Source organism: Lynx canadensis, chromosome A3, assembly GCF_007474595.2.
Source record: "Lynx canadensis isolate LIC74 chromosome A3, mLynCan4.pri.v2, whole genome shotgun sequence".
NCBI classification, from domain to species: Eukaryota; Metazoa; Chordata; class Mammalia; order Carnivora; family Felidae; genus Lynx; species Lynx canadensis.
This window is the reverse complement of record NC_044305.1, coordinates 31,630,532-31,648,503: the sequence shown is the minus strand read 5'-3', so window position 1 is coordinate 31,648,503 and position 17,972 is coordinate 31,630,532. Positions and strand designations below refer to the sequence as shown.

General features: G+C 40.4%; 1 protein-coding gene across 7 annotated transcripts in view; it reads right to left on the bottom strand.

The window, feature by feature from the left end:
- SHLD1 (shieldin complex subunit 1) overlaps positions 1-17,972 on the bottom strand; it is a 96,745-nt gene that overhangs the window by 14,175 nt on the left and 64,598 nt on the right. For 2 of the 7 annotated variants that reach the window (XR_003967675.1, XM_030310055.1), the window contains one exon: positions 433-538. The exons of the other annotated variants lie outside the window; for them this stretch is intronic. Coding sequence is in view for 1 of the 2 variants with exons in the window: in XM_030310055.1 (XP_030165915.1) it covers positions 433-538 (106 nt within the window). In the remaining variant the exon portion in view is untranslated. The remainder of the gene's footprint in view (positions 1-432; positions 539-17,972) is intronic. 7 annotated transcript variants of the gene reach the window in all.

Genomic DNA, 17,972 nt, shown 5'->3' with positions numbered 1-17,972 from the left:
GCTTATTTATTTTTAACAGAGAGAAACAGAACACCAGTGGGGGAGAGGCAGAGAGAGAGGGAGACACAGCATCTGAAGCAGGCTCCAGGCTCCGAGCTGTCAGCACAGAGACCAATGTGGGGCTCGAACCCAGGAACCGTGAGATCACGACCTGAGCCAGTCGGACGCTTAACTGACTGAGCCACCCAGGCGCCCCTCTACCTTCTTTTTAATGGCACACAAAATAAATTACAGAGAAAACAATATCTTTGTTTGACTTTTCTCCACTTGATCTCATGACTAGATTATCCCTGAGGCTGGACAAAAGATCTTGAGGTTTGCTTTTGTTTTAATGGCAAATCTCAAGTAAAACAACTTTCACAGTGTCAGTTTATCACTTCCAAAAATAATACTGTGTCTCTACTCCATTTAGTAAAAAAAAAAGTCACGCACCAAGCTGGATCCAGGGGCAGGGAAAACATCTGGCTTCCGGAGTCTCATTTGCCAGGCAAGAAAATTGAGACAAAGACCAAGTTTCCAGAATCACTTCATGAAGGGCCTGGAAAATAGACCACGGAAAAGGCTAATCTGCTTATTAATTTTCTTAATTAAAATGCTCTTCATGTGGCTAACATTTGCCATAATTAGGAACAATGACAGCTTTACATGTTGGCCGTGAGGAGCCAGTCGGGAGTTCGAGGGCCTCCCTAGATGATTCAGGTAATACAAATTTAGGAATCACAGGCCTGGATCTTAAAAATGCTTAACAATTCTCTTCTTTCCTAGAAGATTAAGGCTTAGCCCGAGGCTTGATTTAAAACAGCTTGGTTTTGCATTTTGTTAAGTAATAACCAAATTAAAGGATCAGAACCTGAGCCCCCCTTTACAGTAGAAAAGCCATGGGGAATTATCTGGTTCAGCGGTCTCACTTTGAGGACCACAGTCTGATAGCTAGAACTGGAACAAGAACGGCGATCCCCCGAGCCTATCCAGGTTCTGGGGTACTTCACCACCCAGAACCCCAAGAGGGGACTGAGTGGTGAGGCTGTCAGACAAGGGAACCTGAAAGAGAATCTCCTTCAGGAGCCACTGGGAATTAGGAGCTTCCTGTAACACTTAAAGCAATCATTTAAAAATGTTTTCCCCCCTAAATGTTTTTTTTGAAATCTCATTTTACACGGGATGTTTCTGCAGATTTGTCTCACATCATGGCCTAGATAGTAAGGTACAATCGTGAGCAGAAAAGAAAATCAAACGATTCTGATCTAGGTTGCTATGGTAACATTGCTATTTTGAATACGACTGTTTACTTTGGCAGAGTTAAGTTAAATGTGAGCAGCTAATTAAGATGAGGCTTGAAACTTTAACCCTAACCTTCACTGTAAGAAAAAAAAAAAAAGCACTTTAAAAATGATGCTTGAAGTGTTGCTGGAGACATTTTTAGAAGCGGGATCATCTCCCTTTGCTGTGGAAGCAGCAAACTGATTTTTTTCCTGAAGAAGAATGGGGGCCTACTCACAATCTGTCCAAATCCACAAGTTAGTATTTGCTACTTTGAAGATACAAAGAGGAACAGAATCCTATCAAAACAGAGCCAGTTCCAGTGTTGACATCAGCAGAGTTTCTGAGACTGTGATAGACAAGGAAAGTCTGATGTCTTTCTAAACACAGTAGTATTTTCCTTAAATGCATATTTGTATAAACAGACTTCACATCAAATCAATTTAAGTATATCTATGAAGTAACAGATTGAACTGTAAACAAATACAGCAGAATGTGAATATATAGCTGAGTGCTCTCCCCTTCAAAGTAATCATCCTGGGAGGCCAAGCTCTCATTTTCAAAATGCTGACATCACTGAGAACATGCTGGAGCCTCCTAGGAAGTGTCTCCACTCCCCCTGACAGCTTCTTCTGAATGTCCTCATTGGTGGCAAATCTCCATCCTCAGAGGACAGAATTACCTTTTTGGAAATTGTCAAAAGGCATTAGGAGTAAAATCTGATAAATAATGTAGGTGATCAAGTAGGGGAACATGGAATGGAATAAAAAGCAAAGTTCATCTCCAAAAAGAAATCGCTTGGGGCGCCTGGGTGGCTCAGTCGGTTGGGCATCCAACTTTGGCTCACGTCATAATCTTGGGGTCTGTAAGTTCGAGCCCTGCGTCGTCGGGCTCTGTGCTGACAGCTCGGAGCCTGGAGCCTGCTTTGGATTCTGTGTCTCCCTCTCTCTCTGCCCCTCCCCTGCTCATGCACTGTCTCTGTCTCTCTCTCTCAAAAATAAATAAAATATTTAAAAAATTGTTTTTCTGATGTTTCACACACTGGCTCTGAAAGCAGTTCTTACAAAGGACTCCAAAACCAATTGTGCATAATGGCAGGCAGCATGGTGTTATACACTTTCAAATTTGTTGCTTTAAAGGACATAACTGGTTGCAACAGCCCCTCCTCTGCTGTCCTGCCTGCTGCTCCCTGGAGGTATATTCAATGAATTTCTATCTTTTTTATAAATAAATATATAAGTAAGTAAGTAAGTAAAGGACAGAACTAACGTGAATTTAAGTTCTGGCTTCTGTAAAACAGCTCATAGTCATAGATCAGAAATCTGACTGTTTCTGTCCTGATAGATGAAATGCTTACGAGCATGGGCTGGGTTTGGAAGGCTTGCGTTTGAGTCCCAGCATGGCCACTTACTGGCTGTGTGACCTTGGGCAAGTCACTTAACGTCTCTGAATCATCATGTCCTCATCTGTAAAATGAGGATGATAATGGTCATGCCTTGCAGGACAGTTGTAAGAATTAATGATTTATTAGCATAAATCCTAGCACACGGTTCACACTCAGTAAATAAAAGCTACTTGGTAATTATTATCATAGTAACCAGAGCAGCACCAGCAGCAGTGATGTTACATGTAAATATTTAAGAAATTTGTCATTTAACATCCAAGGTTTTAAGAAGTGAATTATAAATGCTCTTGTATGTCTCCATGCAGTGACAGATACATATCACAAGGAAAGTCCAGATAAACAAGCGTTCATTCCTGACTGGAAGGAACATCACCTTTATCAACAGCCTGTGCCTCATCCTGGTATCAGAGTTGCTGGGATGAATCACAGTAAACAATACCCATCTCACGGTTAGGACTGACTATGGAGAGGTCCCAAGTGCATGCTCTACAAAGCAAATATGATCCCAGTGTAGGTGGAAACAGCAGGTTCCTCAGTGTGGGGGAGTGTCAAACACAGAAGCCCAGACTGGGGGGGGAGGGGCGCCTCCAGCTGTCCCCCGACATGTCTCCCCAAGGGGGACCAGCACCAGGGTGTGGGTGGGATTGTAGTGACTCAACCTCCAGGGGCCTGATGGCAGTGGTGGTTTCATAGTTGATAGAAACTATGAATCAAGTGAAAAGCTTCAGGGAAAAGTTTAGGTTAGTAAATACATTGAAGAAGGAGAAACAGACTGCATCAAAAAAATAAAAAAAAAAAGAGATCGGGAAATTAGGCAGAAAAGATCTAATGTTCACAGAATGACTGCTGGCTGAGTCAGAATTGTAGGGCTAAGTTAAAGTTTAAAAGGCAAGGTAAGACTGGGAAATACACTGAGAACAGTCATAGGAGTTAATCTTTCCCTCTACTCCTGCACTCCCCCATTTACCGTTGAAGTTGAAGAAGGGCAAAGCTTTGAGCCCTCTTTTCTGGAGCAAATAACATCAGAAAACATAGAAAGCTCAGAAACTGGGGAAGCCATAGGGGGCGTCTGTGTGGCTCAGTCAATTAGACTCGGTTTTGGCTCAGGTCATGATCTCACACTTTGGTGAGTTCAAGGCCTGCATCAGGCTCTGAGCACGCTTGGGATTTTCTCTCTCCCTCTCTGCCACTTCCCCACTCGTGCTGTCTCTGTGTCTCTCAAAATAAATAAACTTAAAAAAATTAAAAGAAAAAAGAAAAAAAGAAGAAACTGGGGGAGCCATAAACACTTAAAAACAGCATGATTGGAGTGCCTGGGTGGCTCAGTTGGTTGAGCATTTGACTTCGGCTCAGGTCATGATCTCTTGCTTGTGAGTTCGAGCCCCTCATAGGGCTCTCTGCTGTCAGTGCAGAGCCTGCTTCAGATCTTCGGTCCCCCTCTCTCTCTGCCCCACCCCCGCTGGTTCTCTTTCTGTCCCTCAAAATAATTTAATTTAATTTAAAAAAACCAGCTGTGATACAACCTATGCAGAAAAGGCCTTATAGACAGTAGAGAAGTAAAAGCTGGGGCTGACTGAATGACAAAAATATTAGACATGAGGGGTTTAGGATGTATTTGTGTTGAAAATGTTTCTCGCATGAATTATTAAGAGCTAGTAGTGGAGGCAAATAGGGAATTGAATTTCTAGCTTTACAAGGACATCTCTAGTAGGCCTGCAAAGATAGTTATATATTTTTGACTAAAAAAATGTGGTGGTAACAAGATCCTTCTTGTTACCAAATATCTAAAAATTCTGGGTAAATTTTCTTTTTAATCTTTTAAAATGCATGACTGAGCTGGAATAAAGTACAGGAAATCCTCAGAGACCAAAAGCAAAAGAAATCCTCAGAGACCAAAAGTCAAGATGGGGTGCTTGAAAGGACATCACTGCATAAAGCTGAGAGCCCTGAAGTCACACACTTGGAGAAAAGATGAACTAGGAAAAAAAAAAAAAAAAAAAAGCTCTGCAAAGGGTCCCAATAAGAAACTTGTTTGTCTTGGCTTTGGCCCTGGGTAGAGAAAAGAAAAAAAAACAAAAAAAACAAAAACAAAAAACATCTTTCTGGAGATTTAACTATGAGCCAGACCTCACATGTGTTTGTGGCCTAAATTGAGACTATTTTTGTGGTCTAAAGACCTCCAAGTCAGGAATTTATTTTAGTATATTTCCAGAATAATGTGCCATTATATGTTTAGAAAAGCAGATGAAAATCCTCTCCAGAGGAATGTACCTTCACTCAAATGTCATAAGAAACCCCTCAAATAAAATTCCACTGAATAGGAGCTCACAATAAAAACGGTACTCACAAAATACACACTGAAAACAAGGCACTGGAGCCAGCCTCAGATTGAGACTCACAGAAACTTTGGAGATCAGTTAATGGTCACAGAATATAAAACAAGTACGTTTACTATGTCAAAGAAATAAAATAGGGAGGCCCCTGGGTGGCTCAGTCAGTTGAGCGCCCGACTTTGACTCAGGTCATGATCTCGCGGTTTGTGAGTTCGAGCCCTGTGTCGGGCTCTGTGCTGGCAGCTCAGAGCCTGGAGTCTGCTTCAGATTCTGTGTCTCCGTCTCTCTCTGCCCCTCCCCTGCTCGTGCTCTGCTGTCAATCTCTCTCTCTCTCTCTCTCTGTCAAAAATAAACATTAAAAAAAAAAGAAAATAGGAAATAGAAAGTTTGAGTTAAGAACAAGAGACTACAAAAAAATAAGCAGGTAAATTAGAAAAAGAAACAAAAATAACTTAGAAAACTAGAAAATTATAATAATAGGTATTTATCCCTCTGTAGATGGGTAAAACAGATTAAACACCAGTGGAAAGAGAATTAGAGAATAGAAATCAGATTTGAAGATATTACTCAGAATTTAGCAGAGAGAGACAAAGAATGGAGAAAACAAAACAATTAAGAGATACATAAGTCAAAGTGAAATGGTCCAACATGCACCTAACTCGAATTTCAGAGATAAGAGAGGGAATGGGGGAAAGACAATGCACAATGAGTTAATGGGTGAAGATGTTCTAGAACTGGTGAAAGCATGAATTGTCCAGTTTAGCAATCACAGGGTTTTGCAAGCAGGATAAATAAAAAGAACCTTATTGCTAGGCATGAGATAAAACTGCAGATTATTAAAGGCAAAAACAAAAATTCTAAAATCACCCAGTAAGAAAAGACAGATTACCTATAAATGAATGACAATTAAGTTGATGGTTGATGTCTCGACAGCAGCAATAGAAACAAGAAGGCAGGGGAAGTTCTAACCTAGGGTCACTAAGGAAATGGTGAGGAAATTAAGACATTCTCTTACCTGGCCAGATCAACAGAATAATAAATGTCATAGCCAGACTGCCTTCCTGTCCAAAGTTTATTCTTTTAAGAATGCTCAAAATGGACAATATTCATATCACCTAAGTCAATTTATGGAGATTTTTCCTGAAGGCAGAGAAATGAGCTACATAGAATCTTCATGTTTTCTATTCCTTTGGTGATGGGAGTCTATTTAATTCACCAATAGGGTCCCAGCTATCCTTGAAACAGGGTCCCAATGCTAGACCTTGATCCCAAATCACACATGATCACCTTAAAAGTATAATTCATGTCCACCTTATATTTTGTTTCTGAAAGTTTCATTCTGTAATGAGCCAATTATGCAAAACAATTCAACATCAAAGTTGTTCTAGTTGGTTTTATAAAAAAAAGGCAGATGCTCTCAATGTTTTGCTGATGACATTTTCTCTCTCTGTAATCAACGATTTCCATTTGCTTTTCAAATAATTACTAACTTTATCTTCCTAACTCAGCTCATGCCTGCTGCTCTAGTGGCCTCAGCCTTGCAATTCTAATTATGTAGTCACTGGCTCCAAACACTCTTTTGAAAAAAAAGGAAAATAATTATTTTTACTTTCATGATATTCACTCTCTTGGAAGAGATCACATGAAAGAAGCTGTATAGGTTAGTTTTAAGAAAGCAGTTAAGCTTTCTTTTAGTCAAAAAACTGTGCCAATCACTTATAAGAAGATAAACAGAGTCAGAGGTTTTGAATCACAAAGTTACCACTGATAATATTTACTGCCTTATTGATATTTTGCAATTTTCTCTTATTTAAAGTCCTCAAATTAATTTCATTTCATGTATAAACGAAATAGTTTTCTTCCATAAATCTAGAAAGGACAACAAACTTGTAGAGGACTATGAAAAATAAAAGGGAAAAGTAACCTGATTATACTGATTATTCCAGAGGACTAAATTTTTTTTGACCTCTGAGTGGCAAAATCTCAAAGGCATTTGAAACTTCAGCTTCTAAAAAAAGCTCCCCCAAATCCATACACACAATAAATCTTTCATGAACACTTCTGTTTCTCTGTATCTTGACCTGGGTAGTGGTTAATCGGGTGTATACATATGGAAAAATCCACCAAGCTGTAACACATAAAATTTGTGTACTTTACTTTATGAAAATAGTATCTCAATTAAGAAAGTATCTACACACACACACTCTCCCTGTGTGGCACAGAAATTAAGTTTTTTAAAAAAGATTCTCAGATAGAGCCACCTGGGTGGCTCAGTCGGTTAAGCATCCAACTCTTGATTCCAGCTCAAGTCACGATCTCATGGTTCTTGGTTTCAAGCCCCAAGTTGGGTTCTGTGCTGACAGCACGGAGCCTGCTTGGGATTCGCTCTCCCTCTCTCTCTGCCCCTCCCCACTTCGCATGCTCTTTCTCTTTCAAAAATAAATAAACATTAGGGGCATCTGGGTGGCTCAGTCAGTTAAGTGTCCGACTTCGGCTCAGGTCATGATCTCGCTGTCTGTGGGTTCAAGCCCCGCGCCAGGCTCTGTGCTGACAGTTCAGAGCCTGGAGCCTGCTTCAGATTCTGTGTCTCCCTCTCTCTCTGCCCCTCCCCCACTCACACTCTGTCTCTTGCTCTCAAAAAATAAATTAAAAAAAAAAAAAAAAGATTCCCAGAAGGTTCTAATGTTCAGTTAGGTTGGTAACCACTATCCTAGGGCAGCTGGGCAACTCTTGATTAGAATAGATTTTCAGAAAATATTTGTTTCAATGAATGTATGAATAAATAAATAAATGAATTAATAAATAAATGAATGAATGAATGAATGAATGAACAAACCAACAAGCTAATAAATATCTGGTAATTATGGTTGTAGGTGTACCATTGACTAGGGCCAGAAAAAGTCCTAGGCACGTATAAAAAAGAAAAAGCACGCCAGATGTTCTAAACACTGTAAATGCTTTCTTATTAACTCAACAACTCGATAAGGTAAGTGGACTGTTCTTACTCTTCAGGTGCAGCCGATGTAAATCACTTTGGCTACTTAAGAAGTATACCAGGGGCGCCTGGGTGGCTCAGTTGGTTAAGCGACCGACTTCGGTTTAGGTCATGATCTTGCAGTTTGAGCCCCGTGTCGGGCTCTGTGCTGACAGCTCAGAGCCTGGAGCCTGCTTCGGATTCTGTGTCTCCCCCTCTCTCTACCTCTCCCCTGCTAATGCTGTGTCTCTCTGTCTCTCAATAATAAATAAACATTTTTTAAAAATTAAAAAAAAAAGTATACCGTAGTATATATTGCTGTTGGAAGGGCTGTACAAACGGACTCTAGGCTGAGCTTTTACAAATTACTACTCAAATCAGCCAAAGAGGCTACTGGCTCTATCATTATTTGAAAGCTAAACAATTAGAGAGCTGCTACAGATGCTGCTCCAAGTTAGTTTCTGCTACAACCTGGAAGCTTCCCAATCAGGAAGCCATCACTAAAGTTGCTAGTTCCAGACCATGCTGCCTCTGCCATTATCCACCCCAGCTAAAAATGAATGTCCCATGCCCCATCCCTCTTCCTACATAATCTAGGTCTGAATCCACATGTTTATGGGAATGCATTTGATTAGCAGATGTAACTCACATCCAGAATACTAGCTATAAGAGATTCTGAAAGGGGGAACTTCCATACTCTGTAAGAAGAGGAGGCTGGAATAGGCATTGAGTGAGCTAACTGATACACTCATGAAGAATGACACTGAGGCATGAAGATTAAGAAACTTGGTCAAAGACACAGAGCTAGTAAGGAGCAAGGTCAGGATTCAAACTTAGGAAGTATGGCCCCAAACACTAAGAAGGCACATAAGAGGATAATGATATGGTGCACAGGCAAGCTCATGGCTGTGGGGCCTCCAGTCTCGATGTACAAATTTTCGTGCTTATGTCATAACGAGCAACTTTCAATCGACTGTACTCATTGATCCTGACATCGCCTCTAGAATTTTAGGTCTCACAGTTTCTCATCTTCAAAATTCAAAAATATATTAATTTACTTGACCATTTTATTTTTGGTTTGGGAAGTGTTCTCAAGTGTTGACAAGGCAGGGTTGTCGAAAAGTTTCTATGACCAGATAGTGACCTACGACATCCATACCCAGGCTTCAATAACCGGGCTTCCAGCTGCAGCTCCTCACATTAGTTCCATGGTACAAATTAAAAGAACATCTACAAGTATCCTGAAGTTATTTCAGGACTTTCTAATGGAACATCTTGTTAATTCCACTTTCATCATAAAGTCTAGGAAACTATGTTGATGCAATAGAATGATGGTTATTTAGCCTCTTCTTGGAAAGCTACTACATAGCTTTTATGAAGTGGAAATCTTAAGACTAAAGCTTGTGATGTGTTCTCTGTTATCTGAAACTGTATTTCCACACACGCTTAGTACAGTTTGGCCTCTCAGTCTATCTACCTATTTATCTATCTATCTACCTACCTATCTATCATCTTTCATCTGTCTCTCCATCCATCCATCCCTCCCTCCCCCTACTCACCCGTTGCTCTATGCAAATGACCCAAACAACAGAATAAAAACATTAAACTGTATCCAAAATAAATATATCAATGAATAGAAAGATTGAGAGGAGTGAGAAGGGTCAGTTCCAAATAAGATGGAAATGTTGAAAGCTCCCCACAAAGACAATGTGTCAGCTATTTTTAAATGATTATAATTTTGAACAGAGATCCTTCTAGGAGCAGGGGAAAGAGAAAATGCTTCATTTGACATGACAAGCTATAAATTGCAAATCTGCCAGTTTGGGAAGGGTAAATATTTGCTGAAGATTAAGTGCATGGCAGAGGGATGTCATTAAATCTACAGTAATTAAAAAGTTCAATTTAGTGCCACGTGCATCTACTCCAGTTTTAATGAGCATACAGTCGCAACAACCCCGAGCCATAGTCCAATCTACCTCCATGGTGTAGAAAGAAATGATAAATGTCTTCAGCATGACTTCCAACAAAGTGAGTCTGAGTTAATTACTCTGTGTGCAAGTGAAAATGGACTTGGTTAAACAAATGGGCCTACCAGCCAAGGACATCAGCCACATGCTGGACTAAATTTCATATTAATCAAATACACATCAAACTCTATCAGAGACATGTGCACAGCCAGAGGGCTGCTTGAAGCTTATATTTTAATTCCTAACTAATTTTTGGTTATCAAAGTAATATATGCTCATAGCTTTCAAAAGTCAGATGAGGCTAAAAGTCTTACAATGAACAATAGTGCTCTGTCTCCCCCAGCCTCCTTCCCATTCCTCAGTCTACGTCTCAACTTGCTATTCCCTCTCGTTTTAAAAATTCTGTGTATCTAATTAATATAACAATAATGTAGTTTGTTGGTTTTAGACGTCCTATGTTCATATCCACATTCTATGTTCATATCCTCAGGCCTCAGGTGCACACTCATACACGCACACGTACACAGAGGCTTACCTTCCCCCATTCTCTAAATACAGTTATGTCGATTTTTTATTAAAGCCACAGTCAGTGTTTATGTTATTATAACTATATAAAGTTGATCACTGCTAAATGTAGTAAGAGAATGTTTCCTTTATTGTACAATATTATTGTTTTTGTAGTTAATAGTTATTTCTTTTTTTCTGCATTTGCTTGTTTGGCTTTGTAACCATCTCTAACTCTACCCACACCCTCAAAGAGCCTCTTGGTATCATTTTTCCTGTGTCAAACTGGCAGGACAGCCTCTTGATTCCCCAGCACTCCTGGTCACCTCCCCCTGAGAGCCCTCCACCTTTCTGCTGCCGTTGACTAGGTTGCTCTCCAGGCCTGCTCCCCAGCTATTGGCTTAGGTGTCCCCTCTGTCACTCTCACTCTCCTGAATTACTTGTGTTATTTCCATGATGATTTCCTCTGCCCCATTTTCTGTTTTGTGCATGTGTACATGTGTGGGTGTATGTATTTCTTCTGTTTCATCATTGTCTCTGTTTCTTCCAAGTTCTTCATTTCTTATTAGTCTGAGTCTCTATCTGTTGTGATGGAGGATTCCTGCAAATATCTGGTGATTTTTGGCTATGTGTTCATAATTTAAGTGTGTGGCATGAAAAAACTAATGTCCAGCTTATAGGTTGGTGGGCTTTGTATAGGATGACTGATAATTCATTCAGGTTTTCCAGAGATGGATCCCCTCATCTCCAAACTGGCCAGAACAATGAATGAAGACACTGTTTTGTTTTGTTTTTTAACTTTTTAAAGTTTTATTTATTTTGAGAGTGAGCATGAGCAGGGGAGGGGCACAGAGAAAGGGAGAGAGAGAGAATCCTAAGCAGTCTCTGCACCGTCAGCACAGAGCTTGACGTGGGGCCAAACCCATGAACCATGGGATCATGACCCGAGCCAAAACCAGGAGTTGGACACTCAACCGACTGAGCCACCTGGGCGCTCTGAAGATCCTGTTTTAGACAGGCAGGTCCAGAAAGCCCTCTTGGAAGAGGTGGCATTTAACAAGAGCCATGAATGCAACAAGGAAGGAAGCAATGCCAGTATCTGAGCAGCTAAGTTCCAGACAGAGAAAACAGAAGATCCCTGAGATGGAAACAGGTTTAACAAGGATAAGAACCAACCAGGAAGCCAATGGGGCCGGAGCCCATGAGCAAAGAGGAGACAGAAGGAACCATGTGCATTTATAATGTATGGAAACAATTTTCCACATAGACCTTGTTGGAGACTTTAAAAGCCTAATATTAAAATATTTAGCGATATCTTATAAAAATGAATTTGAATCATTTTTACAGTGTTTGACATCAAACAAAAAAAAATCACTATGACTTGCCCTTTGTGTTTAATCAGGCAGGCTAACGGTTATGTGAAATTATTTATCACTGTTCAACCCTGTGAAGACTGTGGAAAATAAAAAAAAAATCTATACCTCATAAACACGCTAGAGACTCTGAATAAGATAGAAATCTGTGCACACGTCTGAGCTAAATCAAAGGAAGCAGCTCATGTTGTTGAGAGAAATCAAAAGCATAAAAAAAAAAAACCCAAGGAGTTGCCAAGGCAACGAAAAAATCATTCGACAGAAAATACAGTTTCCATCTTAAGCACATTCACACTGAGAAGCCAAGTACCTTCTGGCCCTGCTTTGGGGGTTTTATGTAACCTTTATCCAGTCATTTGTGGAGATGGGGCAAGACTTGAGAAGCCACTGCACTGGGACCTTGGTCAAAGCTGGACAGGCGGGCAACTCGCCAGTAAAAAGCCAGTCAGGAGAGTGATGGTAAACCCAGTGGTTCGCAGACTAAGGCACGAGAACCCTTTTCTTCTCTTGAAATCATTCTGCCACTTTTCCTATATCCTCCAATTTTACAGAGAGCTCCCATTTATGAGCTAGACCCAATGGTTATTGAGAGACTAGAAGGTCACAGAGCTGGCTGGAGGGCTTCCAAATCCTTCTCCCTGAATTTCTGTAATTTCAAAGAGTGACTCAGAGCTGACTTTAAACACCATCTGTGCTCCTCACTGGGCATCCTGCTCAAAGCCTGGCCACTTGCACGCTGCCAAATATGGTCTCAACTCTCCCTTGGCTGGCCTTCTCCTCCTGGAGACTCCACTGCTCCTGGGGGACCCTGTGCCCATGCCCCTCCCCGCTGTTCCCCAGGTGGAGCTGGCTGGGCCTTCCCCCAGGGCCCACAGTGCCCAGGACATGGTATTCGGCATCTCCTTCCTTGCACTACTAAAAGCTTGTGTGTGGCTGTTTTCTTGTCCGATTGTGACTTCCTAGACATGGGGTCCCTGTCCTATCTTTAGTGGGACACGAGGGCTGAGGCAACTGGTTTTAGTGAACCAGAAAAAATGAATTAATATCCTGCTCTAGGTTTTAATGTGGAAGGACGCATTAAATCACCATCAACACAACTAGCATGAAGCATCTGAAAGCTGGTAGGTGGTAGAGGGAGGCAGCGTGTCTGGTCCCAGTTCAGGCCCTTGCTGGTGAGACCACTGACCTCTCCTTTTCCGAATAGTATCTGCAGAACACCACCTGCGTCCTGAGAGATGGCAGCAGGTGTTCATGAAAAGGGGGACTTGGTTTTCAATAAGTTCAAGATGGGAGGGTTAAAAACATTAACCGGATTTATTTTGCCATAGACCTTTGCACAGTGGTACCTCACCCACAGAACTGGAGGAGGATGAAATGAAGCAAAATGGGGAAGCACGACTGAGTGCTTGATAAATGCTAACTGTTGTTTTCATTATTGTTACCCTTCTCATCCATCTATACTCAGTAGATTTTTCTTCATAATGACTACACATTACTTTTAATTTAAAAATGAGAAAGCCAAAAAAAAAAAAAAAAAACCCAAGAAAGCTATTTTACTCAAAGAATTAGTCAAATTAGAACACAACCCAGCTGGATAAGTCTGTAATATATATATATATTTATTTATATTTATATCATGATATATTTCTGTATCATGATAGAAATGATCCCGTTCCCAGTTATTCCTCTGCATAAAAGTTATACACTGTTAATTTCTCTATCAAAATTTTTTTTTTAACTTCAGAAACTCATGTTTGAAGAAAAGGACTCACAGGATAGGAGAACCACTCACCCAGAGGCAGAAAGGCTCCACCATACATACACCTCCCTCCTGGCAGGCAGCTTGGTTCTGGGCCTCCAAGAGAAGGCTCGGACATGGGTGGGAATTGCCCATTTGCTTTCCCAAACGTTGAGCACTGCCTTTCCAATATGAACATAAACATCACGTCTTGAACGTGAACTTGCCCTCAGCAGGTATCTGCATTCCAAGGGTCACCAACTTGAAGGGCATCAAGTATAAACACATGTGAAGTCTTGTCTCCTCAAGGCCAAGGACAGCAGGGGCATCTTATATGAGGATTATAGAGCCACTTCAGGTAACTGAACATAGGCCAAGAGTTAGTCAAGATGGAAACGGTAAAGGTGCAAATCCAAACTATGTCCATTCTCTTCTCTTTTCTATAACTATTCTGGTAACTAGATTTTCTAAAATTATTCTCTCTCTCTGTTTCCTGTCTCTGTCTCTCTGTCACACATACACACTATAGAGCAGGGGACTCCCTTTAGATGGATTCTGATCAGGACAATCATTTATAGCAACACAGTAAAGTACAGGCTTAGATATAATGCAAATGTCACATGGAGTCCAACCAGAGCGGAGCTAAACAAACAAAACAATGTGCCTATTAAGCTGTTTTAAAGGTCAAGAGAAACAGACTGTCAGTATTATGGGGGTGATTTTTCTTCTTACCAATGAATAATCTCATTTAAATGAGTATTATTTAAATACTTCAGGAGTCTAAAGAGAAACTAGGGACAAAGCTTTGAGGAGTCTGGAGGAAAAGCCGGAAGTCAAGAAGGAGAGAAGCACAGGAGTCTATTTTAGGAGAAAAAGCAAGAGTGCAAACACCACATGGCGTGTGTACCCGGGCACATGACAGATGGGGAGCTCCAGGTCATGACAAGGAAGACAGGCGTGTCAGCCACACAGCACTGATGGAGGGAAGGTGATCACCCTCTGGTTCCAGAGACAGAAAGAACAGCTCAGCCCAGGACAAAAGCCCAGAAATGGCTACCTGGAGAGGCAACTCTTTTGTTCAGATTCTCAGGCGGAGAAATAGGATTCATGGGATTTTCAGGGTCTGAAAGATGTTGAAGTCTAAGACATTTAAAAGCTCTCATCCTGCTTCTGGGATGAGATTGAGGACAGTAATATTAGTAAACATAATAGTTCTATCCTGGAAAAAACTCGAAGTTCTTTTCAGAGATTTGGAGTATAATGCATGCACCAGCCAAGCTAATCTAAAAAGCTTAAGCAGGGGATAAGAGAAGCCTGAGTTACATCTTCTGTTATACTATTCTGTAGCAAGGCATGAAAGCCCAGCTCTTAAGCTAAGTCACACTTTCATATATGGAGAGTAAGGAAAACTGAGGCAGTAACACACCTAGTTTCTAACCTACCTGAGTACCCTTTAAAAATGTGAAGCAGTAGAAAAAAAAAAAAAAGAAAAAAGTGGAGCAGTTTCTATCCTGGATTCACTCCCATCCCTCTCCAGAAATGAAAGAAAGCAGCGGGGAGGGGAGGGAGCATGAAAGCAATGGCATTATAGCAAAAGCAAAAGAAAAAACACATCAGAACAGTAAAAGAGTTTTTCTTCGGAGTAGGAAGGATTATGAGTGTTTCTCTTTTACTTCTGTGTGCTTTTTCATAATTTCCAACCATGTAAACAAGAAAATGTTAAAGAGAGAGAAAAAGATATCAAAGGGATTTGAAAAATCAAATTGAGATGATTCAAAGCAACACAATTATTGCCACTTAATCTACCCCCAAAACCAAGAGCACACGGTACACACTGTATGTTAGCCAATTTGACAAAAAATTATATTAAAGAAAAGAAAGCAAATGCTTGCTCTGCCTTAGGCAGAGCCTCTGTTCATCTTCTTGTGTCTTCAAGAGCAATGGTCATTTGTCAGATATTTATCAAAGGTCCACAAATGCCTGACCCCGGATGGAGAAATGAAAGGTGGAGCTGGTGGCCTTGATAAACTCGCAGTCAAGAAAGAATCAAAAGAAACAAAACGCCTAGAGTACTATTAACTTCTAACCCAGTTCCGATGGTGGCTGTGATCAGAGCTTATAAGAGAACAGAGGTCAGAGGTGCCATAAAGATTTCACTGAACTGGAACACCAGAGCTGGCCCCTAAAGGAACTGGGGGGTTTGGATAAGCTCCCATGGTTCTCCGCAAACAAAATCATGGCTAGGTTGAAGTGTCCCATTCATTTGGTTTCATTTGGTAGATAATATGGTTCTGCCTAAAGACAGTGCAGTACAGTACTTGTGTGCCCTTGAACCTTTGTCAGAGTGGCACTGTATACTTGTGCCTTTCTAATGAGTCAGCTTGGAAAATTACAGCAATGTCCAATTTGCAAGTTGATATATTTGTAACTTTTTATTAAATTATAATATCATATAAAAAAGTGCCTAAATAATGGCTCTACTACTTTTCACAAACTGAACAGACCCAGTTTAACCAGCACCCAGATTACGAAACAGAGCAGTGCCAGAAGCCCAGGAGCCCTTCTCGTGTCCCCCTTCCGGCAACTACCCTTCCAACGGTTACTGCCTTTTTGACCTCTAACACCTAGATTGCTTTGTCTGTTTTCTGCTGCAAGCGGATGGAATTATACAGTGGGTACTCTTTGGCATCTGACTTCTTCCACTCAACCCTATATTTTTGTGAGACTCATCTCACTGTTATAAAGGGTAGCAGTTTGTTCATTTTCAACGATGTACGGTGTTCACCACATGAATACATAACCACTTATTTCTCCATTCTACCGATGATGGGCATTTGGGTAGGAACTAATTATGGGTGTTATAACTGGCACCACTATGACTGTTTCAGGGCACATCTTTCCGTGAACATAAGAATGCATTTCTGTTAGGTATGTATCTGGGAGCAGAAATGCTGGAATGCAGGGTATCAATGTTTGGCTTTTGGAGATATTGCAAATAGATATAGTAGCTTATCTGAGTATTAAGGGCCCATCACTGCTTTTGCCTGTTCCTGGCTTTAATTAGGATGTTCTATATCAAGCCTGGTCCAAATCTGACCTTCTGTCATGTAAGATTGAGAGCTCCCAAACCATTTTATTTTCATCACCTTAAAAATATTATCTTCAGGGGTGCTTGGGTGGCTCAGTGGGTTGAGCATCTGACTCTTAATTTCAGCTCAGGTTATGATCTCAAAGGTCATGAAATCAAGCTCTACGCTGTTAGTGCAGAGCCTGCTTGGGATTCTCTCTCCTTTCTCTCTGCCCCTCCCCCTGCTCATGCTCTCTCTCTCTCTCAAAACAAATAAATAAATAAATTTTTAAAAATTATCTTCAAGATATTGCCTATGCTTATTTTTTTCCTAAAGTAAAGGCTGATAACCAGAAGGGTGGAAGAAATTATATTGTAGTTAAAGGCAAATTATATTATGAAGGACAAGCTGTCTAGTAAAACACAACTTAGAACTGCAACTATCTTCAAAATAAATCAATCATTTATATAAACCCAACCACTCACTGGTAAATTAATGAAAAATATAACAGTGTTGAGCTTTTAATTGCTTCTGTCACAAAACCCCCAAACTTAAACGTCCATTATCAGGCAGAAAAGAGGCAACTAGTTTACAACAGAAGCATCAGTAAAACCTGTTACAACATGGCCCCACAGTTAATATTCTCCAAGTTTATGAAGTACATCTGTCCAATTTTTTCAGGTTTTCACTTTAGATAATCCAACTTAGTCCCTCTAAAACTAACCGCTTTTTTTTTAATCAGGATCTTTTTCTAATATCTCCAGTATATAAGCTTTGTAAAGAGTCCTGTTATCTCAAACCTCAAGTTTAATTTCCTCTCCAGAACATTTTTTTTTTCAGAATATTAAACGTCAGAAAAACGGCAGATGAAAAGATTACTGAGCAATGATAGAGCTTAAATAAATTAAGGCTCCCAGGCTGTGTTGCTACTTCCCGTTTCCAAAAAGTAATCTTTTTTGAGGATATTAAACATCATCATTTGTGACCTTTAAAGAGAACTCCCTGAAGTCATTCATTCATAATAAAATCTGGTTAGACTGTCACAATAGTCAATAAGATAAAATGATGCCAATTTTCAATTACAAGACTTGATAATGCCCTATGACACATTTTCAAGACTACTGAATAGGTTTGAAATGGCCCAAATAACAATCAAATATATTTTATTTGGCACCATCAGATTAATAAACTACAAATAAACACAATCAGGGGAGAAATGAGAAATAGGATAATTTCAGAAAAAACAATTCCCCCAAACACATTATATTCCCTATGGAGTTTGAAGGAAAAGGGAATTTGTCCTTGGTACAAGACTGCTCCTGTACAAGTGGAAAGGGTGGCTGCTCTAAT